Below are 26,782 nucleotides of genomic sequence, written 5' to 3' on the forward strand. Positions count from 1 at the left end.
TGATTTTTGGTTTGGGCACAAAGAACATCGTAACTGTAGAACAGTGCTGCCTTTCAACGTTTTCTAACATCCTGGGTTGTACAATAAATATGAATTGAGATTTTAAACGCTCTAATAGGAAGGCTGACTGTAGAATAAACAGGGAGCTGCTGATACACAGTTTTAGTTTTAGTGAGAAAATCTTCGGTGATAATGCTATTCCATGATGGAATTTAAATTTTTTTTCTGCAGTTTCTTCTTTCAAATTGTTTTTTTGTTCCACAAAAGAAAGCGATAGTTAAATAAGATTATAATAATCATAAAAACCTGCAGAGTATTTTAGAGCTTCTGTCAATTAGGGCCACTGTTGCAAGGGTTCCTGCAGCTGAGGAGTGTCTGGTAACTTTGCAGAAACTAAGTGTGCATGGAGTCAGTTGGCAGCTAACACCATTTTTGTGTTTAGCTAAAGCCAAAATTGTTCAAATATGGTAAAAATATGAGGAAATATCATATATTTGGAATGTGAACAGGAATCTGCCTTTTTAATGTGCAAGTATGTTTTGTAAAGGTGGGGAATAAATGTTTACAGATAATCACACATGTTGTTTTTAAATAAATCTTTCCTCAGGAGAGAGAGCGAAGGTCGCCAGCATTTAATCTTCATATAACCACCTTCCCTGAAAACAATGGAAGTGCACTTCAACTGTTCTGTCATCAGGAAGGAATAAAGGTATATGCAGAGCATTAGAAACAGTTGGATGGCTAGGAACTTTTTTGGAATGACCAACCTAATATCCAAACAAATTGTTTGGCATTTGCCAGAGAAGAAAACATGAAAAAATAAATTTAGTAAGAAAAGATATTGTTAACGCGGGAAAGGATTTCATAAGAATCTGTTCGGGTAGTCAATCAGGAGTTCCTCAGTGCAAATGAAGGCTGATCCATCAAAATAATTTACATTCTAGGGAAGAACGTGGAAGTTGATGTGATTCATTGTCAGACTTGCTACATTACATTGTTCTTGATATTTAACGTTTTCATCTAAGTTCAGAAATACAACATTCAGCTATTATTTTATACCCAATTTAGTGAAGCATTTTGTTTGTTGAATGAATATGCTTAAGTTATTTGCCTAGGCCAGGACCTTGAAGCATGAGCTGCCTGATTCAAACTCAGATAGGTGGAACTCTATCATTTTAGATCAAGCACAACACAAACATCAGGCTCTCCCTTAGATTTTGCTAAGAGGAAGCAAGAATTACTTATTTCACTTCTGTTCCCCCATGAACAGGCTAGCTGTGACACTTGATTTGCATGCTGCTTCAGCTAAGATTGAATTCAGACTTATGCCGTCAGTAATGTTGCACAACAGGCCAGGGTAACTTTTCTACAGGTAACTAAAGCATAATCTTAGTGCCATAGTGATTTATGCAAATATTTTTAATTGTGTTTACAAGTCCTCTTATAAGAGGCTTACTCCTATTCAGTGCCTTAATGAGCACAGTACGATCTCTAGAGGAAATGAACTGAAACTGTAGGCTGCGTATTTTTAGGAAGCTCAGTAGTCTAAAAGAAAAAAGTTAAAACCTCATTCTTACCTACAGGTTTGGTTGGATACTCATCTCCCTAACCACATCAAGAGTCATCAGTTAGTGTATTACCTTTCAAATAGAACCTCCATGGGATGCCAGACCTGCTTTTAGCTTATCCATCATTCTAACTCACATGTTGGCTGTAAACGGGAACAGTGTACCAGGATCTAGAATTCCTATTTTACCCCATTGTCTACTGTGACAGTCATTAACAGCAATGTTCTTTTCAGGCTGACCTTCAGTTTACTTACCTGTAAGGAGAGGTAGTCACCTAACATGAGCATACTGACACTACTGACCTTTTATCTGCTTTTAGTGGTTTTCAAAGTTGTCAGCCATGAGTAGCACGGTAGATTCCAAAATGATGCAAAATCTGATTTGGTTTCTAATTCATCCTTTATGCTTCATATGGAAATAAATTAATTAGAATGATTATTTCTGGCTCAATAGATGCAAAACTTCATATGTCTTAGTGAATTCAATTTCTCACTAGCATTAGTATTTGGCTAAAGAAGTTTCCATTCAACATTGTCATCGCTGATCATAATCAATACTTTGTTTTTAACATCGTTCCAAACACAAGTGTATTAAGATGTGCACCACTCTAGAGTTAGTGATGTGCAGTGTTAAATAACTAGGATAACATTTGAGAACACCAGTGAAGTGTTTGAGAAGAGATGAAAGAGAGGGAGAGAACTTCTCAGGATCGAACAACTTGAACACAACGCTTTACTGGACTAATTTGTATGTTCTTTCCCACATCTGTGTCTGGTCTTCAGGAAATCTTTCATTTCTTTTTGAGCCTTCCTCACTGGAGTCTGTTGATTATAGAATCATGAGCTAATATATTCTGATGTAGCTATGTAATTTGCAAGCACAGCTGGTTTAGCTTTAAAAAGTGTTAAAGATTGATTATCCTGACTACCAACATAATGCAGTTGCCCAAAGCATAAATGCAAAGCAGCATGTTATGTACTGGAAGCAATGAAATAAGTGAGCCAAGATCCTTGTGAAATACTGGCCTCTTCTAAGCAGTGCTAAATATGAGTAGAAGTTGAGGGTTTAACTAGGCTGATTTGCTTTATGTATGTGTATGAAGCATTTTGGGCTCACACGAACTGATGTTTTCCCATGTTGTCAAACCCTCCTACTTTTTAATAACATAGCTGCATACAACCTGTCAACGGAAATGATCCCTGGTTCACGTGAACTTGTGGCCCATACTTGGAATAGTGCAGGAGAATGTGATTAGGGCAGGTTAGACAGTTCCGTGACCCTTTCCAACAATTTTTTAAAGTAGAAAATAGAGTTTTGGGATCTCGGAATGGACCCTGGCACAGTGCAAAATAAAAACATCATGTGAATTTATTCCTTTCTCTCTCTTTTTTTTTTTTTTTGATCAGAGCAGTGTTTCTCTTTATTTCAGTGGCTGGGCCTTAATAAGGAGTGGTTGTTCAGTTCTTTTTGTGGATCTGAGAGCTGACTGGCAGAGAAACATAGCTTTCTACTCACAAAGGTTATGACCTGATGGTGTTTGGAGGAGCATGTTCAGCTCTCTGCACACATTCCCTTCTGGCACTGTAAGGCTGATTTGAAACTACATACTTTTTTTAACAAAGCAAGCAGCAAATCACCCAGTGAACCTTCTTAGCGATTGTTTTGTTCATGCTCTCTGTCCTTTTAACTTCTGTAGGTTGATGTGGTTGATGCTCCACTCCAAACAAACAAAAAAAATATGTTTTTTAAACCTTTTGTCTTTAAACACTCTTCTAAGCCTGTTTATCAGTTTTGATCATTCCTCTACATACATTAGCAGGATGATAAATGTGAGTGGTGCAGGAACATTCTGCCCTCATGCACAGACATTCAGGTTGCTTGCTGTAATCAAAAGTGACATTTTGTTTTGTCTTTGAAAGTATCAATAACACTTTTGTAATTGTGATACAAAACTAATGTTTCGCTTATTTGTAGTCTTTTTGCATGCAGAAGTGAATAAACAGTGCATAAAGTGTAACATATAAAATCTATTTCTCACCTACTTTAAAAAAAATAAGTGTTGAACATCTTTTTCAGGATGTGAACATATCTGAACTTATGAAGAAATTAGATATTCTTGGAGATAATGGGGTAACAAATTTTTAATTTTAAATATACCTTCAGTTTTATGGTTAATCTAATGCATTTTTTTCTCCATAGCAGATAATAACATCCAAGAAAATACAGAGGGTGATTTTCATATGCCTATATGTATTTGTATGAAGAATATGAATGGTTGAGTACTGCTTTTACAAACTTGAAATCTTTCAGTTAAACTGAAACCAGTGAAAAGTGTATTTTTTTTAAGCTAGGATTTGGTCTTGACTGAATGATGTAGAAAAAGGCACTGAAGTAGGCAGAGGGAAAAGATAATACCCAGACTAGATATAAAAGGAAATAAAAACAAATTTAAAACAGAAATGAAAGCCAGACCAAGTTGTTTGTGATTTTTTTTCTTTTGAGTAGTAATAGTAGCACCTACTACTGTGAAGGCTGTTTTCTACCAGGAGTGGATTTTCTGGGAGAAAGGCAAGGCAAGGATAACTGTCTCCCTTCCTTCTTCTACAGTGCCAAATATAGAATAAAATCTTGGTCATGCAGTTATGGCACAAACATCCAGCAAGCTGGGTCCAGTTTATAGCTAGCTTTAACAGATTGAGGTCTTTACAATGCTAGTTTTAAGTTCTAGATTTACATATTATGTTGAAAATTCTATGGAGGTTTCTATGGTACTTGATCTTTGCATTGTTTTCGTTAATGGGAAGTCTAGCTCTGAAAGTGCACAAAGGGGAGATTCACTTGCTGTAGGGCCATAGTCCAATTAACAAGCCTAAGGGAAAAAAAATTCAAAATCGCTCACAGAAACCACTTAATTTTCATCAAATAATAAATTGTTGCAAAAGTGTTGGGGAGGTGATGTACTGAAATTGAGTGGAAACTAAGCTCTCCTGGTTTAACTTTTAATACTTTCAATAGTGGGATACTTTTTTGGTCATGTCTAAATGTTATAAATTATTTGGTTTTTGAAGTATAGTTATTTCTTGTGTTAAAGGATGAATTTTTGACCCAATTTTAAATGCATCTTTTTGTATTTTAGAATTTGAGAAATGAAGAGCAGGTTGCAATAATCCAAGCTGGGACTGTGCTTTCCCTCTGTGAAAAGGTAGAATTCTGTAAATGTTTTTCTCTGCTGTAAATTGAACATGCCTTCTACGATATCACATGCCAGGGAAGCATGATTTTTCTGTTTGGGTCATCTGGATTTGTGCATGTATTCATCCTTACGTGAATGTTGGGACTGTGATGTCTTGAGGTAAAATCAATCTTACAGAAAACCCCCAGTTTAAAAATAAAGCCCTGTTTTAGAGATATTCCCCATGAAGTACTAAAAAACCACTTAACACAAGAGGTTTCATTCTCAGAAGTGCTGATGTCCTCAGTGCTCTGGGAACAGGTTGCTGTGACATCCTTGGTGAGGCGCCCGTGGTCCATCTCAGGCTCATTTCTGTGGATGACTGAAAAAGCTCAGAGTAGTCAGTGGTCCTTTCCTCTGTAAAGTAGTGGACATAGAGAAAAAGCAGTTTGTGCAAGGTAAGTGTTCAGTCAGGTCACTCATTTCTGCATGACTAATTCTTTTCTTCTCAGTTACAGAGGGAATATAATCTGTTTATGAATAGGGGTGATATTTAGAACTAAGCAAGACTTGCATATTTCTCTAAAGAAACCTCTGTCCATCCTTTTCATGTGTTTCTGTTAAATCTTTCCTAGATACATTCTTGAAATTCAGAATCAGAGCTTTGAAATTAAAATTCGAGCATTTTGCAATAATTACTTTATTTGGTATAATTTTGATAATCTACTTATCTAAATATCTTGAAGTAGATTATATACATTAGGTAATTTAAAAATCATTAGTTTGATTGAGTGATTGCTATAAGCAAAGTAAAAATGAGGAAAAGTGCTAAAATCCATATATTTTTCATTGTGGTATTAAAAGGAAAGGGGATGATTTTAGCCCTTTAAATCCAAAAATGAAATGGGAAGAACCTCAGTGTAACAGGTTAAGATAGAGACTCCTAAATGTCTCCCTTGGTTCCAGAAAGGCTTACAGACGTAGGAAGGTCAGAACCAACATTTAGTTTTGCATATCATTCATACCTTCAAAAAAATGAGACCTCTAATTTTTGCAAATAGCCCTTCACTTGATTGAGGGTTGCTGTGAGAGATGCCCATTTCTATTAATTTCAAGGGTTCAGAATGCTCACAGTCTTGCTGAATATCAGAGGTGAGGCTTCCCTTAGGAATATCTTCAGCTTGTCACCTTCAAAATGAAGAAAACAAAGATGGTGAAAATAGAATCTCTGGGGAATATAAGGTTCCTGTTAATTTTTTTTTTCCTGTAGAAAGTTAAGTAGGTAAAACAAATTTCCCTTTTTCATTCACCGGTTTCTTAAAAAGTGGAAGATCCAAAATGATGAAATCCAAATTGACTTTACATTTTGTGTATTTGTAAACTTATGTTTGAAATTTTGTATCTAAATCTTTGGGGGAAAAACCTGGTGTGTCATTAATTCCTTTGAGTCTGAGCCCTGATGAATTCACCAAAACTCTAAATTAAAAAAGGTGATGTGCAATGCTTACTAAAAGAATTAAAGCAAATATGAGTAGTCCAATGTTAGTAAGCAAGGCATTTGAGGAAAGTGATAATTATCAATGGCAAAGTTACATCTGGTTTTAATGGGAGCTGGTGCTACAAAAGGAAGCATTAGTCTAAACTGTGTTCTCTGTAAGCTAGTCATTGATCCTTATTGTAGACCAGTAGGGAAATGAAATAAAACAATTAATTCAGAACTGGGCTTGCCCATCCATTCCAATAAACTTAAATGTGAAATATTAATATAATCCCAATGATGGTTAGTGATTAAGCAAGAAACTTGTATCCATGCATTTAGCTATTACAATATGTGATTTTTTTCTTTAGAAAGCAAAGAATGGCATTCTTCTTCATTCTTATTGTTTTTTTGGTCATCAGAATGGTGAGGGATTCACTGTAGCAATTACAAGAACTTCCATCTGTCTGTCTGTCTGCTTGTTTTGCTTTTCCCTCTACATTACTGATATTTTAGAAGTGAGCCTCTTCCCATGAATAGTGCAGCAAACTGTGCAAAATCAAGGATTGACTTTTCCACCTTGTCTTTTGTTTAAATTGCCCTCTGAAAAAATGAAGGAGTGGATGCCTGAAGTCAAATGATGGTTTTGCAAATCAGACCAACAAGCATTGTACTTGTTGGTATATCACGTAAGAAATGGATTGATTTTGCATTTTGACTCAAGTCTGTTTTGTATCTTGAACTTTACAGGGGAAAAAAAAAATTGATTTACCGTAGGAAAGCAACCTCCACTTGCTAGTCCTTAGTACGTCCTTGCAGTCTTCCATTCTGCCTATGTTCTCACAACCTGTTTATTCATGTGGAACTTTGAAGTGAATAGATAGCATGTGCCTGAAAGTGTTGGCAACAAGCTTGAAAACTGGTACCAACTTTTGCAAAAACTCTATTTTTGTTTCATTTTCTGTTTTTTCCCCTTCACACTGCTATGTTCTTGTAGTGGTTGAAACAGATAGAGGGGACAGAAGCTGCACTGACACAGAAGATGTTAGACCTGGAGAATGAAAAGGTAAGGAACAGTAGCTAAAAGTATAATTCATTTAGGTAAAACTCATTTCGAGGGAATGTGTATAAACTTCATCCCAGATTGATTTGATGCCTTTCTCTGCTTAACAGAGATTGCTTCATGGTAAAATAGGCAAGAGGTTTCTAGAACAATCTATTGCTTGTATTCTTTGGGGTGAGAGGGAAATGTCAAATCTATATAGAACAAAAATAGCATATTATGTACAAATTAGGGCACAAATGCATAATAACAGAGCATATTGACCAAACAGTACGAAATTGTCTGTGCTTTCTCTGTGTATTAATTTGCCTGGCAACAGCATTGTCTTTTGAATCTTGAGGTCATGTTGCTAGAATTGTCAAGGGTATTTCTTTGCTCTCTGGTACTCAGCTTCTGGACAAGTTGTCAAGACCTCTTACTCCAGATGACCTTTCTTGTCCCATGGTCTTCATGCCTAGAGACAGAATGTTTTCTCAAAAGCAATTCTGTCTTGCAGAACAAACTGACCTTATTTTTCCATATGTTGAACAAAGAATTTTAGAAGGTGTTAATTTTTATTGGTTTACCATGCATGCTGTGCTTCGCATCTTCAAATGGTTTTCCAAACACTGATTAATCCTCACCACACCTTTTACTGGTAGATAAATAATTAGCATTACATTCATCCTAAAGAATGGGACAATGAGACAGGGAGATTAAGTGATTTGCCCATGGCCACTGAAGAAGTGTGTCTTTGAGCCACAAACAAAAAGGAAGTGCTCTGTTGAGTGTAGCCTTTCATGTTGATTGTAGTGTAATGTAGATATGATCCTTCCCAAGTTTAGTATTTCTTTATTTTGTAACTCTTGTTATGGAAAAATGCAAAAGTTTTGGGAAGGGAAAGTGCCCTCAAATACTAAGCTCTTTTGTAAAAAGAATTGGGAAAACCATAATTTCTATATAACTTGGTTTATTATCTTCCCACTTACTACCTGTGATGTTTTCAACTCTTACTTTGGGTAACCCTTGCATCTATTTGTTTAGCACAGCAATCTGAGAATCTGCATCACTAATGATTGCCTCAATCATGAAATGAATTGAGAAATAACATTCTAACATGATGCTTTCAGAAGGACTGAGCACTTGTTTAGTCATCTTTGGAACCCATGTTAAGGATTTGAGGTCCTATTCTTGTTTCCTTCCCTCTTACTTTTTGTGGGCAGCTTTTACCATACCTTTTTGAGGAGTAACATGATCAGGGCAGCTGCGTTGCTTTTCTGGGATCTGGTGGTGAGCTCAACTGAGCTGATCTGACCCTCTCTATAGTCTCAGGCAAGTCAGTCTAGTTCTGGTGTCAGACACCTGTAAGCATGTCAGGACCAAGCCTGTCCTTTACTATGCAGTTCATGGTGGTGTTGTGTCTTGTACAACAGCCACCAGCTGTTGCTGTAATCCATCCCCATCAGATAATGATACCACTTGGGTAGTCAAGGTGGGATTCAGTTGTGTAAGCATGGCGTCTAATGCCACATTATATTCTTCAGAGTTCTGGAGATGTCCACAAGGGGCTGACAAATATGTCCTATGGGACTTGGTGGAGATCCCTGCCCTTCTGGACCAGTAGCTGAAGCAACATATTCTAAAATGGGTATCATAGCTATAGATGCCCATCTGTGTGTAATCAAATTCCAGCCCCAACATCAAGGCCTGACTTAGACTTTGGCTTTTTCTTCAGTATTTATTAATAGGTAATTAAAAGAACTACAAGTTTACAAAACAAATTAAGAATAAATATTATGCTTCTTTTACAGGGAACAAATAGCACCTTATTCCTCTGAGTCCTTTAATATTGGTCTTATATGTTTCTACTGTCACCAATTCTGGGTTGCTCTTAACATGTGGGAGGTCATCTGTAGTCACTTTATGCTCTGAGCCCCTCCAAAGCATTAATTTGGTGATTAGAATGGATTTATTTTAAAGTAGATGTTTGGACTGAGGATTCATCATCATGGTTCATGCTTAGGCAAACTCTGTGTCAGTGCTATGCTGGCAGCTGACAGCAAAGTTATCAGAAGTCCACATATATGTCTAAAGGCAAAATTTGGCCAAATAAGTGACTTTGGGGCTATCCCATATCCAATAAAACTAACTGGACCAGCAATGTTTGATTTTTTTGATACTTTTAGTAAAGGCTGCAGTTAATCATCTGAAGAACCCTATGTATTTAATTTGGCATTTATTCTATATGTTGAGGAAATTAAAAAAAATTGTTGAATAGAAAAAAGAATGATGGAAAATATTGAATTCAGTCAAAGGGCTTCTCTGCTTTCTGGTCTACTGCTAATTTTTTTGAGCGTGAAAACCTACCTCAAAAGAAACGCTAATAAAATTGAATAACTGTTTTATGTTCTACTTACTATCACCCAACCTGGTCTAGGGGAAGGTGTCCCTGCCCATGGTGCGAGGGCTGGAACGAGAGGGTCTTTGAGGTCCCTTCCAACCCAAACCATCCTATGGTTCCATGATCCAAAACACTCTAAAGGCTTGACTATTCAGACAACCATTTGAATGTCCACACCTTGCTTGCAACATCATGCTTTTGGATACTGAGTTCCACTGAAATCCCAGTCTTTGGAATTTATATTTTTATATATATGAAATAACTATGGAAGTTGAGTAGCTTGATTTTTAAAAACAAAAGTAAAAAATTCCTGTAAATCCTAGGCATCTTGAAAACTTCTCAGCTCTTCAGCTAGTCACTCAACCTCTCTGGGCATCACTTTACCCATTTCAAATTGGCTTAAAGACCGAGTTGTTACTTCTGCTTCAGTAGCACAGCACAGAATGGTGCTGCAGAACCCAGCTGCAGACTTGCATGTTCATGTTTCCTCCCTAGAAAAACAGGCTAGACAACAGAAATTAGGGTTTACCCCATGATTTCCTTAAGGATATGCATGGGACATTTTCAGAAAAGCCATGAAGTGCCCTCACTTGTGTTTCTCTTTTCTCTCCCTTGTCCTGCCCTGTGCAAGTTATGGCTATTGACCACATGCATGCACATCCCCATTCACCTCTTGCTGCTCTGTGCACTTCTGTCAGGTCCAGGCAGGTTTGTACGCTGGTGTAGAGGTCAATAATTTCTAGGTACAACTTGTTAATATAATACACGTATTTGAAGTGCTAATATTGTTAATTTGATATTCCAGTTATCCTTAGGATGAATGTGGTCATTTACTGTAGGTTTTCATTTGCTTTCAAATGGAAAGCTTGTGTAAAAATGATGGCATTTATGATTCTTCATGAATTAGGATAAAGAACAAACACTCCCTTGTTTTTATTATTGCTCAGGACCTGTTCAGTAAACAGAAGGGTTATTTAGAGGAAGAACTCGACTACAGGAAGCAAGCTCTGGACCAGGCTTACATGGTAGGAAAAGAACAGTCATTAAATTTTTCTGTTTGAACAGATTTGCTAAAATGCAGGGGTTTTGTTTTTGTTTCTTTTAATTATAAATAGGGTTCTTTTTTTCTTTATATCTCTTTTTCTACCAGACTAGAAATCACCTATTACTTAAATGAAAACTTAGGAAACGGGTTATAGTACTTACAAGTGTAATGTTTTTGCATTGCATTTTTTATTCTATGATATATAAACATCTTGTTAGTACATCTCAAATGAGAAGAGCTTGTTTATGTATGCAAAAAACTGTGACTAGTAGAATACACCAGAAATTACTTTTCTAATATTTCTTTTCCTGAAGCATTTGTAAGTATTACTGCTGCTAACCGATCCTAAATCAAGAATGCCTGTTCTTCCTATGGGATTCCTTTCTGCGTGGTCCCATCCAACCTTACCCTTCCTAGTTTTCAAAAGGGAAGCTGCAACCTTGCCTTTTCTCAGGCTGAGCAACAATTAGGAATTATCTAGGAACTGATAAAACTGCATACCCAACTTTGTCAATAGTGAGACTTCAGCAAATCAAAATACAATGTTCTGAAGCATTATTTATACATTGTAAATGTTTCTTATGGGGAAAATCTTTTCAGAAAAGAAGCAAGGTCTCAGAGCAGATAACAGAGATAAAAGCAAGCAGGCTCTATTTCTAGCACTGTGACCTTGGGCAAGCCATTTAACCTCTCTGTGCAGCTGTTTATGCATCACTAATATGGATGGAATTACCTACCTCACAAAGGTGTCATGAGGGCTAAAGGGATGTGGTCAGATGCTCTTGATCCAAATATTCTCAGTCTGAATGCTGGTTTTTAATACGATCATACTAACTCCAGTAATCAGGGAAACACTGCCATGATTCCCTTCTTTCCTCTTGGGAATACAGTTCTCCATGTGAATGTGAAGTTTTCCTGTATTTTCTGCTTTGCAAAGTACTGCAGTTTTGGCCAGTGCATGAGAATCATGTTAGGAATCTGGCAAACAGCAAGAGATGGATGAGGGATTATTATATACAAGTATACGAGTGTTCCTCTCTCCGTTGCTTATGGCAGCTTGAAACTAAGCCACTGACGTAGACCTGGGGCCATAAATGTCAGGATAGTAGGGCCAGAGAGAAAGAGAGAGAGTAAGATTTCTATTCACAGTTTTTCATGTGGTCTTTTTATTTTGTAGGATGGCTTAACAATTCAGTTGCAGTTGAAGGAAATCTGTTAGTTTGCATTGAATTTGTTATGTTCAGCATCAGGATTTGGAGTTTTATCAGGTGTTGAGTGCAGATCTATCATCTCAATCTTTCTTAAACAGAAGAATCAATTGTTTACTAGAATGGAAACCATCGCTTGGGTGTAAATCAGTGCCAGGAGGCTGCGTGCACTCTGTGTGGAATGCTCCTCACTGCTCACGACTGCCGCTTTCTGTCCACCTGTCTGTGTCTGTCCTTCCCTATTGCCTAAAGCTTTGCTTGCTGGCCTTCTCCTCTAGTTGTTGGTGGGTCGTTTGCTTGCTGGATTCAAATGTCAGCCTGTCTGTGTGTGATTTGGGTTGCATTAGAAAATCCAGGAGCTGGAAGCCACGCTGTATAATGCCCTGCAGCAGGATCCAGGAAGGCGGGCGAGCGAGTCTCTGACAGAAGCCCAGAGGGAGGATTTGCGAGCTGCAGTGGAGAAGGTGCGGCGGCAGATCCTGAGGCAGAGCCGTGAGTTTGACAGCCAGATCTTGCACGAGCGAATGGAGATGCTGCAGCAGGCACAGCAGGTAATCCCGGTTCTCTCTCCCCCCTGTCGTTGGTGTTATCTCTCTGGTTGCCGCCACTGCCCATAAACAGCATCGCTTCACCCTCACCTCGTGGAGTTCTGTTTAGTCTATTCTCTGTACAGCTCCCGTGCCAAGGAGCGATGTGGTGTTAGGACCTGGTTGCGCTGGGCATGGTGCACACACAAAACAAGTCACTGTCTCACCACGAGGTCCTGTTGCACAGCCTGTTTCATGTGTGTACAACCACACAGTCTTCCACAGGGCTCTGAGGGGAGCGTGTTGCAAGTTTAAGGCCCAAATTAGAAAAAGCCAGAATGGAGGGTTGCAAGGGTATAACGCTATGAAAAAAGGAAAGGCAGAAGCAGCAGTTACAGCAATCCAAGTTTTTTTTTCCCCTTGTCAATTATTTTAGCTATTTGTGAAATTTTTTAAATAAATAAAAAAGAGAAAGTCATAGGAAGCCTTTTAAGAGGTCATTTACAAGTTTTTGCACCTTTATATTAGTTTAGAAAAGCCTTGTCTGCCCAAACTACTTCATTAAGGATAAGTATTGACAACTTCAATTTGGCAAGGTCCTGGCCTATGGAAGTGTGGTAATTACTTACTGTTGGTAGAATTGGTAGTTTTTCTGTACAAATATTCTCAGGCAGAAGAGATCTGCGTGTCTCAGGTGTTAATTACTACAGCAGAAATAATTGTTCACGAGGATTTTTGTTCCTCACTATAGTAACCTCTGGAAGTTGCATGTGGATGTCTTAAATTTTGAGGACTGCTCTCCAGTTGCGCTGCTACTTTTTGTGCAAATCTGGAATCATATATTGTAAATGCTAAAATGTGCTATGCAGATGTGTCCAGAACATCATTGCTATTTCAGGTGCTGGGGTAAGAACTGCTTTTAGTTTAGTTCAAGCCCCTCTCTGTTCAGGTTGGCTTTGTAGATGAATATAGATGAAAGTGATGTAACGTGATCCAGCACTGTTGTGATCATCTCCTGTCATCCTGTAATGATGAGAAGTGCTTATGGTGTCAGTGTTAGATCTGAGCTCTAACTTCCTAGAAGTTTCCTTTCTCTTACTCCTTGATGAATGTGTAACACTGAGACCAAGAGATGAACTTATTTAATAGGTAAATTAAACTGTTTTCAGTTATCAGTGATGGTGTACAGAAAGCTGGAGAAGGTAGGTACCAGGTGGCACTAGAAGTGTCAGAGAGTAAACATGTTGAATTTGGTAAATGAGAATGGAGCCAGAAGTTATTAGTTTAATGTTATTAGTGTAGCTGAAAATTAGTGAGACTAGAGGGTTTTGGCAGTCTCTTAGGCAGTCTAATTTCCTAGCCAGACTGCTGGTGTTTTATTCAGAACAATAATGCAGTGCTTTCCGGTTGGGTAAACATTATTTGCAAATGACATTTAATGGGTATGAATGACATTGTGTCTTGAGTATGCCTCCACATCTAAATAATATACAGTTTCAGATTTTAACATCAGACTGGATACAGTTTGGTCTTTGCTTTCACTAGGCATGTAGTTTGACACTGTTTGAAGGACTACTATTGGCTGGGGCCTTTTTGTGGCCCGCTGCTGGATGTACTTTTGGGGAACCTGGGCAGAGCTTCCAAGTTGAGCTCATATAATATTGGCAAATAGAAAGGAAAAAGTAGGATTAAATTTGTAGAGTGAAACAGTTGTTCCTGAGAACTCAAAATCCATGCTATGTGCATATCTGGGGTGTAACTTGGACTCAGTTCCAATTTGTTCCATGGCCTGCTCACTGTCAATCAGAGCATTTAGTATGCACATCTGGAGCACATCTTCTGTTTGAGTCCAGTTCATGTATTCATAGATGGCTTCACAACATAAAGGTAAGTATCATGAGCATAGAAGAAAACAAAAATGCTGGCATAAGCATGGATGTTTATGTACCTGCCTTCAGATCTATTTTATAGTGTGCCATTGGAGTTTCATGTTGTGCCCATCTCATTAGAAGTGCTAATGTTACAGCCCTGCAAGGCACATTGAACTGAATTCTGCTACTTACTAAGGAGCTAAGTATTTCAGTAATCTATTTTTAACACACACACATACCCATGGCCACACACACATCCCCTATTAAACAGGAAAAAGAAAGGCAGAGGTGCTAGTTAATTTACCTGGATTATGGGAGGGCTAATTCTCACAGCATTACTTTCATCTACACTAGCAAATGACAGAAGCTGCATGTATTTCACAAATGAAACCATACTTGTGCTGGCAGAATCCTCATGAATGGATGAAACTACATTGCTGATGCTTTGTTAAATGAATCCACTCCTTTCCTCATGTATTTATGGCCATGAGAAGTTTTCCTGACATTGTGACATCAGCAAACACCCATCACACTTTATACTTCAAAACTATAACCTAGATCTGGTCGTGTTTTACACTCTGCAGTGGCTTTACATACCATACATCTTGCTCTGCAGAAGATGAGGCTACAGAGAATGATAGGACAGCATGAGGGACTGCTAAGCTTAATACAGAATCTTCTTGTTGTAAATACTCTCAAACTTTCCCTGAAACAGAAATCATGTATTAAAGACTCCAAATTCTCTGAAACTTTGGAAGTTCGATCACTTCCAGAAGGCCTTTTTCTTTGCTTCCATTACCTTCTGGTCTGTCTGATAGAAGGGCTCCAAAGGAACAACTGTTTATCCTGGTAGGCTGACAAAAACCTTCTCTGAGTCAGAGTTTCTGTGTCAGACATGGAGTGGGGGTTCAAGAAATTCTGATGATGGAGAAGGAGGAATTTCCACCTTCTGCTTGTAAATGATCCTTGACTGTACTTGCAGGGTGCAGAAATGGTAAGGCACGTGCTGAATGCTGCAGGTTGGTCTGCAGGGTTTATTAATAATTAATTGCTTCATGCAGGGACTTTGAGGATTTAGCGTGTGAGATGCTGGTTTTACAGAGCTGGTAAATGTACTTCCTGGGGAATGTACTATCTGAAAGGGGCAGGGAAGTGCATAAGAAAGTGGGTGAACAGTTGCCCAAGTACGAGCCTGTGCTGCTTTATAGGAGCTTCTTTGTCCACATGGAAAGCCTGAGTTCTTACCCACTTGGTATTGACTTTGTTCCAGTGAAATAAATATATTTTAGGATATAAGGCTCTGTATTGCATTGGTAGGTCTGTTTACCTTGGGTGTGTGTATGGCCCCACATTATTATCGTTCATTAGTATATAAATGGAACCATTTATTATTTATTTTCCTGGATTAAGGAAACCAGGCCTCTGTGGAGCCAAATTAGACAGACTGTGTGATTAGATCTGCTTGCTAAGGCACAAAACGCTTTTATTAAACCCAGAGTGCAGCTTGCAGGTCTGAGGGACAGATCCTCAGCTGAAGCATATTGGCAGTACTCCCTAAGTCAGAGAAGGTGTTTTGTTTTACACCATCCTCTCTATTTGGAGGAGGTAATATATGTTAATTAAAAATCTGTCGTGAGCAGCTTGTGATATTTGCTTCTAGCAATAGGGTATGTGCAGTTCAACCACTATTCCTGTGTATATTGCCATCTAAAATGTCTCACTGTTCTACATTGTTATAAGCTTTTATAAATCAATGTCTGGTTTATTTTTAGCAGGACTTCATTTAAAAGCAACACTTGGAAAATATGAAGGTCATTATTAGCAGGTTCTGCTAAGAAGGGTAATTTTTTATGTATATATACGATGCTAAGTAATTTCTAGAGGGAGAGAAAAAATCCATCTCTGAGAGAAGATATTTCAAAGGGAGCAATACAACATGTTTCTGAAGCAGTGATATCAACTTCCTAATGAAGCAAACTCAAATATAAAAAACAAACAAACAAACAAACAAACAAACAAACTACCCCAAAAAACCCAGCACAAAAAATCCACACAACGTAATGGTTAGTACACCTTAAAATTATATTGCAATTATCTTATCTGCTGAAACTAGTAAATATTTAAAGGTCAAATTATGCTTTACGTAAACCAAATAAAGTAAAAACCTAAATATATTCCTGTTAGTTTTACTGTAGCTGCTTCTGGAGTATGAAACTGTCAAAAGTCATCAGAATCAGGCTTTAAATTAGGATAGATTAATTCAAATTGCACTGTTGGCAGTACTCAAACATGAAGAAAATTTATAAGAGAAATATAATTTATTCTGATTTCATCTGAAGTTATCTTAAACCCAGAGAGAAGCTAGAAAATCCTTGAAGAACAGCAGACTGACACACACTCAGTTCCAAAAATGGTTGCTGCCAGTCAGAAAGGATATGAGAGATAGATTTTATTAATATAATCCAGTAATTTCCCACAGTAGTCTTATCTTTGTATAAAATTGTAAGAAAAAAAAGAGAAAAGATATATTAGTTCATTGTGTCATCAGAAAGTGTGAAACTTTTTCTCTCTGAGTTGCACTGTAGTACTGTACTAAGATGAGGGTGTTTTATTCTAACTTGAGTTAGGATGTTCTTGGGTGAAACTCACTTTTACAAACTAAAAGAAACAATTGCTTCAGTTCCAGACAGATTTTGGACTGATGAAGTCAACCAAATTCCAACTTTAAATGTGTGGAATATAGCTGTAAATATTTTAGCTATGTTTTCTTTAAACTACATCATTTACTCCCATGACCAGATTATTCATCAGTAGTAAAAGCAGAAACTACCACTTTATTTGCATGTTTTACTAGAAGAAGGCATACCTTTAGGAGATAGCAGGTTTAAATCAGAACTGACCTCTCTGTGTCACTGCCATAGAGAAGGATTCACTGCTGATGTGATGCCTCGGGCACTGCTTTTCATGGACACCAAGGAAAAGTCAGAAGTAGCAGTGTCTTTTTTCATCCTGAAATGTCAAAATATAGCTTGAAATTGAGAAACAACAAACTAATTTTCTTCATTAAGTTTCTTAGTTAATTTTTTTCTGACCTGAAGAGTGAAGTTCTGACTGCTTAAAAATCAAACAAAACTGTAGCCCATGGCATTTCTCCATGAATTCTTCTGTTGTCTCATACGTAGGACAACTTTTTCAAACTGAGAGAGTAGTTTGTTTATATATCCATAGGGTTGGATGTCACCATATCTATAAAATCATATTGGCTCAGCCATTTAGAATACATATTTGGTGTTGTTTGTTTGTTTGTTTGTTTTTTAAATCTTCATTTAAAAAAGAATTATTAATAAGGTAATTGCCAGAGATAAGTAGGAACCTGAGATTTGCCACTTGATATACTACAGATATTCAGGCAAAGCTTGGATAAATCCAGCAGTTGTTCTGCTCCCCTTTGCTGTGTAATTTGTTATGGTTGATAGACCATCTATTTTTTACCCAAGGAGAGTTATTAAGGTTTAATGTTTGACTGGGAAGGCACTTGAGGGAGGCAGAAAGCGAGGGAGGATGCTCTGCTCAGTGTACCTCATTAATAGGCATGAGGAGGAGTTGTCTTAAATTTGTCCTGTTTGGCACAATGCTTTGTGACAGAGAGAACAAATTAAAGACAACCACTTCTCTGGCAGGTTGCCTTGATCAAAAACCCACAGCTGTGTCACACAGTTTAGAAAGCAGGTATGTAAGCTTACTTACATAATAATAATTGGGGAGTCTCAGATAATTTTACCTCCAAATCTACATAGATTCAATGGTTTAATGTTTTTATTTTAAATCTGAAGTGTTAAAGTTCTAGAAGTTAATTCCCAGCTATTTGTGTGCAACCATATGTGAAGAGGACCACGTAGGGCAACCACTGATTTTTATTTCTTTTTTTTTTGCAGTTACTAGTGCTTGCTTAGTATTAATGGTCTGTGCTTTGTTGTTCAAAATTTAGTAGATTAGTGTTGATAATGCATTTTTTATATTCATGAATTGCTCTTAAAGGCATCTGATATCACAGCTGTATAACTGTCATCAATATTCATCGAGCCCATCATGACTGGGCTAATCATAGTCGACCTGTGGTATTGATTTGTCATGCAGGAGTGAACACTGAGTCTTTCAGGGCATCATTGCTGCTATAATGACAATGTCACAATGAACTGTAATTTCTCACAGATCTGCATGGCAGATGAGAGTGAACTTTAATAGTTTCTCTATGTGTATCTTACAGTGTTACCTTGTGCATGTTTTCTGTATATCTTCAACCGTATCTGCTTTGCTAACTGCCTTAGTGATGCTACTTGTCTGAATAAATGATGATAGCAGAACTGGTGTGGTACCTACAAAATATATCTGAAAGGTCTGCTCCCTTTGTCCTAAACAAAGTGTGATTGAGGGTTTTTTGTTTTTTTTTCCTGTCTGATAATCTGCCTAGGCTGTCAAGGAATCAGTTTTAAGATGTTGAATGTGTTTTGTCTTCTGAGTTCACATAGACTTAGCATAGCTATTCTGTGTAGATATAAGCCTAGTATGGCTTAAATTATTGTTTTTCCCCAATGAAAACAATAGGACTGCTGATATTCCTCTTTTAGATATCAATGTATGTTGTAACATAAATTAAAAGACTCTCAGTGTTAAAAAAAAGAACTGAGTTTACTAGTAAATGTTACATACATAGAGTCATTTTGGTATCAGATTAGGTCTAAATGTATTTATAAAATTCAGTAATTTACTATCAAGATCAATGTGACTGAATACATATGCTGAGAAATGCAGTGCATGGGTGCAGCTGCTAAAAGGTTCATTCTCCTCAGGAAGGCAAATAAAGAAGCTACAAATGCATAATAAAGATTAACAAGAACAATTCTTCTACGTCAGTAACTATTAATTGGATTATTATGGTTGAGACTACGGAACATAGAAAAGAATAAAATTTTTACCTGCTGTGTAAAGGAAATCTTGGTGAGGATCAGAGAGGTACAGTACATCCAAAATGATCTCTTATTATTGTATTCAACTGGCTAAAATTTACTATTAGGTTTTCATTCATAAAGTAAAGCAAGATGGCAACAAACATAACTTAAGATAATTCTGTTGCAGTGGGCTTTTTTGTTTCCTTATGACCACTATGCAAAATCACATTTTAGGTATATAGAACTAAAGGGAACATTTGGATTCCCGAATCCAAACCCATTACAGTAGCAGATTCAACAACTTAAGTAAACTCATGTGACAATTTCCTATGCAAATTGAATTGTTAAAATGGTACAGGCTTTTAAACATCTGTTAAAATACATTAGATTTAAAAATGACCAAGAAATATTTTCATTAAGGAGTTTTATCCATCACTTTAGTGATTTGAATAATAGCTAAAGGCGAGTCAGTTTATATCCATCTTTGTTTAAATTCATACATGTAACATAGTTATGCTGTTCACATTATTAAAGATCTTACATACCTGTGTCTTAATAGTGATGAGAACCTGCTTAAAATAATGATATAATGAAAAATTACTGATTCTTCCCCTTGTCAAATTGATAAAATATTTCCCATGCTAAATTTTGCCGCAGAATGAGATATCTTCTTGATCATAAGATGGCTTCAGAGAGTCAAAACCTGGTTTGTGTCAGATACAGTCCACCAATGGTGCCTATGCTGTGAACGTACATTAACCTGAACCTTTGCAACATTTCAGAGCCGAGTCTCTAAGCAGCTTAGCAAATCCTTCTTGGTCTGCTTTGTGCTAAAATTATCAAATTGTTTTCTTGGATTTGCTGGTGAATGTAAATCCAATAAGAGCGTGTCACAGGAACTGCTAAGGCAATTTCTAACCCCCCTGTTTAGTACATTCCTGTGTTTTCACAAGTACAGTAGCACGGCAAAGAGCATATTTTGCAGGTAGGTAAATTGATCTTGATGTTGCTGTCTGTAAAACATTTGTACAGATGGGCTCTTTACTTACACACTTATCTGGGAAACAAGAACATCAGTTCTGCAGTTTGACACCTATGTGAAGGATCATGTGGTCATTGCTGTCACACAAATTTCTTTCCTGATAGATTTTTCCCCATTTGACAAAGCTCCTTGAGGATTTGAAGCCATCCAAGATGTTGGTTCAGGACTGTGAATGGCTGGCTAGTGCTGTGGATGATCTGGAGAGGACAAAAGGCTTGGGTGAAGAAGTCCACTTCATCTAGCCTGCATCACTGTCCAGTAAATGGAAAACAGAAATTCCTAGAGTCTGTATTTGCTACTAAAAAAATGATCTGAGCTGGCAGATCAGATAAAAAAAAATCCAGAATGTGCACAAGGCACCATATAATTGTAGAGTGACACAGTCCCTTTCTCATCCGAATTTGTGGTAGCATGAAAGACAAGCTTAACCAAATGAGGAAATGTGCACATTTTGGTTGCCTGGTGGAGGAAATCTGGACCTAGCATTTTTAAGTAGTGAGGCACTTCAGTACACCTCAGATTAATTTTCTTCCTTCGTAATGCTGAAGTTCCTCCCATGTCCGACTCTCAAAATGATGACAAGTCATTGCTGGGCTGATATATTGCCTCCAGCATAAAAATGATAGCCCTGAGACTGCAACCCAGGACTCACTGAGCTCAGCAGAAGGAATTCCATTAATTCCAGTGCACTATATTAATGGCAATGGTACTTAATGTAGATGGATTGCTATTATAACATAAGCTGGGCACACATACTTCATGTATTTTATGTGGGAATGCCATTAACCTTTTTTTTTTCAATAGAGTAATATTTTCATTTTGGCTAAACAGCAAGCTGAGTGTTCTAAGCCTGCGTTATTGGAATATCTCTGTTAGTGAAAGTAGATTAATATTTCCAAGCACACATCCACCATCATGCTGCTTACATTTCACCTAAACTTTGATTCCTCAGATCTCCCAGACATGTGGCTTGCAACCTTGAGGTTGCAGTATAGCCACAGGAGGCAAACCATGCAAAAATGATTGAAATTTCCCTTTTGAAATCAGTACTTGTCTGATTCTCCACTGGCAATATATTAATATGATTTCATTGAACTCTTTGCCTTCAATTCAGTTTTAAATACTGAATTTTTCCTTTTTATTTGCACCTTGTACAAGGGAGTAATGAAAATAATGAATCTGCATCTAAGGTTATCTAGCCTTTTGCTGAGTTTGGATGCATTTGGAAAACAAAAATTTATAGGGTAATTTTCCAGCTATGGGGAAAATGGACCTGTAGGTGAAGAGACACCTGAATTGGTCCCACCAAGGCCAGTTCAGGTACCATACTTCATGCAAACTTAAAGATTCACACTCTTTAGGAAGGTCAGAACAGCTGGGAGTAGGAATTTTTAGTCCCATCTTGGTGTGTCAGCCCTCTGCTACTTGAGAAAAGAAGAGCTGACTTGTCTTAATTTCCCTGACGGTACTGGAAGGCACCTGCCATCCAAGTTTACCAAAGAGAATTGCTTAAGTGAATAATTGCACTTCAAGAAGTGTATCCTGTTTCCCAGAAAGATGAACTTTCCATCATGAGCTGAAAGGAAATGGAGGGTTATGAGCATTTAGGAGGAATCTTCTGCACATTAGGAATCTTTTGCTGAGAAAAATGTCTAATTTCTCGTTTTTGGGGCAGTTTGACTGCCCTTTGTGTTTGGGTTCTCTCCAAGAATTAGAGATTGGAGAGAACTGCAGTCAGAGAATGTATAATTTATACAGCTGTGGCTGACTGATGGTAAACTTCCCTTTTATGACTCTGTTCAGTAATGTCATTTGTAGTGCCACATTAGGGGCAGTCTTTGCCTGCCTTTGCCTTACAGACTTCCAAAGGAAAAGTGTGCTTTAGCTGCCTGAATTTTCTGGATGTGCTCTCTCTCTTACCTAACTATTACCATTTTTAGGCTGTCCTTCAGGGTTATAGCTCTGCCACCTGCCTTTGTATAGGTGCATATGTAACTACTACTGAGAAAAATTTTATAACGGAACTTAAAAGTCTGTTCAAATTGCAATTAAGTAATAAGTAAGGCATCTTTAGCATCTTTGTTCTGTGGCTGTCTGGCAATGCAAGTGGATCTCTGAGCTGAGCCCCTCTCCTGGCAGAGCTGGAGCTGCTGCTGTTCAGCATAGCCTGGCCAGCAGAGCCATCTGCTGATAGCTCTGCACAGGGAACGGCCCTCAGCCACTGCTGTGCTCTGGCTGCTTGTGAGCACTTGCTCGGAAGTGCCAGCAAACTTCATTACCAGTAGAAGAATGATTTATTTATCTAGTAGGTGCTTGCCATACTGAAATGGATGCTTGTCCCACCCTCTTTTGAAACTCGGGGAAGCTCCATGTGAGTGAGGGTAGTTAAAGGGAGTATTTGCAAATGTAACATCCATCATCCAGAAGTTTTGTGATGAGATTTCATTTGCCATTGTAATAAAATCAATGACAAATTAGTGTTCATTATTTTGGCAGGTTGGTTCTGAATGCGGGTGAGGTGGGCAGTGTTAAGAAACTGTCCCTTTTGTTTGCACTCCTCTCTCTTCCATGGTTGCATTCCCATTACTCTGCTTTTGCCTGACTGTGGCTCTTTGTCTACCTACAGTAATTCCATTGTATGGCCCCATGATTTGACAAAACAGGGTTATTCTCATAAATCCTCTCAGTCCCAAAAAGGTGCACTTGTGTGACCGAGAGGCAGCTATTAACTGTAGGAACATGGGAATTGCTAGAACCCAGCAAAGCACCAGTCCATCAGACCTAATCCTTGCCTTGTCTGTGGCCACTATTCATATCTTCTATTCCTTTCTTTTTAAAAAAGAAAATAAACAGAAGAGCAACCTGTGGCTTTTTTTTTCAACTGAGACTTATCAAAGTTTTGAGAGCAAGATAGAGTCAATTTTGTTGCTTCCTAATATTTTCTTTGTGCTGTTGAAAAGGTACTGGATTTACACTGCAAGGTTCCTGCGAGCCTAGAGCTGAATGCATTTTTAGTATCGCAATTGTTATAACTCTATATGACACAGAAGGAAAAGCTCGACTTACTGATCATTAATTTATACCCTGAAGCATGAAAGCAGTTAGAATTTCTTGATAACAATGAAATACTTATACGTGATTTGTTGTCACAGCCATGCTTTTGCAAACATAAACAAATCAGAATTCTCTGAAAGCATCTAATCAAGTGTTGAAAATCTGAGAGTCCACAGCTTCTTGATTTGAAATTCTTGCAAATAAAAGGAACAGTAGATAAAGATGTAAAGACTGTTTATTGGACAGAGCCTCAAGCAGTTTTACCTTTGGTCTTAATTAGTATCTGTAACTTTTGTGTAATTTCCTTCTTGGTAGTTTAATATAACCTTTGACTGACAAACATCTCTTGCTACCTCTAGAAGATACTTCTTTTTTTACAGCTCTGATTGCTGCATATATTTTAAATGTACTTTTTAAAGTCATGTTTTGGAAATCATTATCTTCGTGATCAAGATAATGCTGTAAATGTAGAAAGATACAATAAGGGGAAATTGTTATTTTTGTGTGTTAAATACTCTGCAGGTGTAAATATGTTTTTTTTTTTTCCGGCCAATAAATTGCATAAACTTTCATATATTTTTAAGGCCATCTCTGCAGTTAAATGGAAATAAATGAGTTAAATCAGACTTTTCAGGATATATAAATAGCTGAACCAGGCTGGTTATCTTCCAGTGCTGTTCCTGAGCGATCAGAGGATACTGATGGGAATAGCTATGCCCACTTCATCCTCCTGGATAATCCTCCAGGGGGAAGCAAGTAAATAACTAGGAGCAAACAACTCCAAGCTTTGATACTCAATGAAAAATTCCAGCCCAAGGTTGTGTTTTAGAACCTGTCTAGGTTTGAATTTTTAATTTCTGTAGTAAAGAAGTTAGTTACGAAATCTTACTCATTTGCAGTGTAAATATTCTGTCATTGTGATTTCCACTCATAGAAGAGGAATACAAGCTGTTTAAGCAGCAGCCACCTGCCTTCAGCATATTATCCTTGTGCAGCAAGTCCGGAACAGTTCTACAGATACACATGTATACCTGTAAATAGTCTGCTCTACTGACTATATCCACTGTGTCCACTACAGCAGCACAGAAACAGCAGTGATGCCCTGGCCACCTGCCAGGCCATGCCCACAGCCATGGCTGTTATCAGAACGTTCCCAGGCCAAATTCAGTAAGGTGATAAGCAGTACAGCACTACAGCAGGCAGAGAAAGCAAAAAGCGGCCACCAACGAGCAGTAGGCTCTAATGCACAGTCAGTAAAGCAAACCTCATAGCAAACACAGGAGCCTGCTGATTACTAGGTAAACATCACTAACAGCAATAAATTCAATCTAGTGCATTCCAGTCAAACCCACTGTTACCTCGAACTCCTCAAGCCCAGTGTTGAGCACCAAAAAGGACTGTGGTGGTTTAACCCCAGCCAGCAACCAAGCCCCGCTCCCGCTCACTCACTCCCCCACCAGTGGATTGGGGAGAGAATTGGAAGGGTAAAAGCTGGAAAACTCGTGGTTGAGATAAAGACAGTCAAATAGGAAAAGCAAAAGCCACTCACACAAGCAAAACAAAACAAGGAATTAATTCACCACTTCCTACGGACTGGCAGGTGTTCAGCCATCTCCAGGAGAGCAAGGCCCCGTCACACATAACAGTGACTTGAGAAGACAAACACCATCACTCGAAACATCCCTCCTTTCCTCCTTCTTCCCCCCAGTTTATATACTGAGCATGATGTCATACGGTCTGGAATATCCCTTTGGTCAGTTTGGGTCACCTGTCCCAGCTGTGTCTCCTCCCAGCTTCCCAGGCACCCTCAACTTCCTTGCCAGCGTGGCAGTACGGAAAGCAGAAAAGGCCTTGGCTCTGTGTAAGCCATGCTCAGCAATAACAAAAACATCTCTATTAATGTAATCAATGCTGTGTTCAGCACAGATCCAAAACATAGGCACATACTAGTAACTATGAAGAAAATTAACTCTACCGCAGCCAAAACCAGCACAATCTGCCTTACTGATATCAATCCAGTTGGTTTGAGGGTATTTTGTAGATTTTTCACTGCTAAGAAATTCAACTCTTTGAGTTTTACCTTTCAATTGGTAGGTTGTCTTTGTATTTAAACTGATTTTTAGGAAAGCGTATATTTCTTCATCTTAAAACTATTCTCTATCTTTCATCTCCCAAAATTTAACTATTTTTATGGGTTATGGGTGGGAATTGGAGAACAGAAGCCTCAGACCTTTTTTAGAACTGTTCTGAATAGTTGTAGAGAACAGCTGAATAGCTGTAATCTTTTGAAAAAATTAAAAATTCATAAGGGAATAATAACATCTCAATTTTTACTTAATTAACAGAATTCCTAAATCTTAAAAATGTCATCTTATCCTAATTAACTTGTTCTTTTATAAAGGAACCCTTGCTGTAAACCCTGAGGTGAGAAAGCCACCAGATGTTTGATGGCTTTTTTTTTTCCTTTTTTTCTGAAGGCAAACTCTCAGCAGTTATTGAAAGAATATCTCACATGATAAATCTTGAAGATGAAAATGATATTTAAAAATGTTACTTCTAGCCACTTATCTCACTACAGTCAAATTTTACCACAGAGCATAGCACAACCCCCAGAGAATTGAAGTCTGTCACTCAGCTCTGGGATGTGGTTGTAAGAAGGAATCAGCATAACTGAAATGACGATGAGAGAAACAAGAGTCTAACCCAATAAACTAGAGATCTCAGAGGTCATTAAATCTGTCTGCTTCTCATCCCATGTTTTTTTACAGTGATTGTAACATTCCTGGTACACACCATCTATAAAAATGATCACTTGAGAGATAGGCTTGCCTTGAGCAGGGAGTAGATGAAGTATAAATCAATTCAAATGTAATAGAGGAAAAGTGAAATTAATACAGCTGTGCTCGGGGCATTTGTTACTGTCAGGAAAGCTGCATGCATTATGTCACACAAGGGTAATCTGATTTGTGTTGGTTTGTATATTTACTGAGGAAATCTTTGACCATTGCAGTATGATATAGTGGAGATTTTGATTCACGTACTCTGACTGTATAATATCCAAATCAGTCATTTAAGCAAAATCTTTCATTTTGAAATAGCAGCAACAATAACAAAACTTTTTTGCTCATGGCCTCTCTTCAATATTTGTGTGGAGGAGTATATCCTAGGAAAAGTGAACTCCAGGGTTGTGTGTACCTCATTTTTGGAGTAGTTCCAGGTTAGCTTTGAAATTTTCAAGCCGAGCTCTGAGGTTCTCCAAACCAGTTTGGTCATTGGATCAGCTGCTACCTTGCTGCAGCTATCCTGGGCTACCTCGAGTGTGGGGCACTTACCACTATTTGAGGTCTTTGAGCTGAATGCAGGTAAGCAACTACCAACATCAGCTGATATGCACAGGTTTATAAGTGATGGCTGGATATTGTTTTG

General features: G+C 37.9%; 1 protein-coding gene and 1 long non-coding RNA gene across 11 annotated transcripts in view; one reads left to right on the top strand and one right to left on the bottom strand.

The window, feature by feature from the left end:
• Positions 1 to 26,782, top strand: part of JAKMIP1 (janus kinase and microtubule interacting protein 1) — a 156,920-nt gene that overhangs the window by 123,958 nt on the left and 6,180 nt on the right. For all 6 annotated transcript variants that reach the window (XM_032685014.1, XM_032685012.1, XM_032685013.1 and 3 more), the window contains 6 exons: positions 608 to 709; positions 3,645 to 3,698; positions 4,705 to 4,770; positions 7,215 to 7,283; positions 10,608 to 10,685; positions 12,261 to 12,464. In XM_032685014.1, the coding sequence (XP_032540905.1) occupies positions 608 to 709; positions 3,645 to 3,698; positions 4,705 to 4,770; positions 7,215 to 7,283; positions 10,608 to 10,685; positions 12,261 to 12,464 (573 nt within the window). The remainder of the gene's footprint in view (positions 1 to 607; positions 710 to 3,644; positions 3,699 to 4,704; positions 4,771 to 7,214; positions 7,284 to 10,607; positions 10,686 to 12,260; positions 12,465 to 26,782) is intronic.
• On the bottom strand, positions 2,975 to 25,344 carry LOC116785463. 5 transcript variants are annotated; one of them, XR_004356551.1, is made up of 5 exons: positions 24,906 to 25,344; positions 17,212 to 17,320; positions 11,443 to 11,683; positions 5,766 to 5,928; positions 2,975 to 5,157 (listed from the first exon to the last, which is right to left on the bottom strand). It is a non-coding gene; the product is annotated as an uncharacterized LOC116785463 (long non-coding RNA). The 5 variants fall into 5 exon arrangements; XR_004356549.1 differs by having other exon boundaries at positions 17,178 to 17,320; positions 24,906 to 25,341; XR_004356550.1 differs by having other exon boundaries at positions 11,541 to 11,683; positions 17,178 to 17,320; positions 24,906 to 25,339.

Source organism: Chiroxiphia lanceolata, chromosome 4 (assembly GCF_009829145.1).
Source record: "Chiroxiphia lanceolata isolate bChiLan1 chromosome 4, bChiLan1.pri, whole genome shotgun sequence".
NCBI classification, from domain to species: domain Eukaryota; kingdom Metazoa; phylum Chordata; class Aves; order Passeriformes; family Pipridae; genus Chiroxiphia; species Chiroxiphia lanceolata.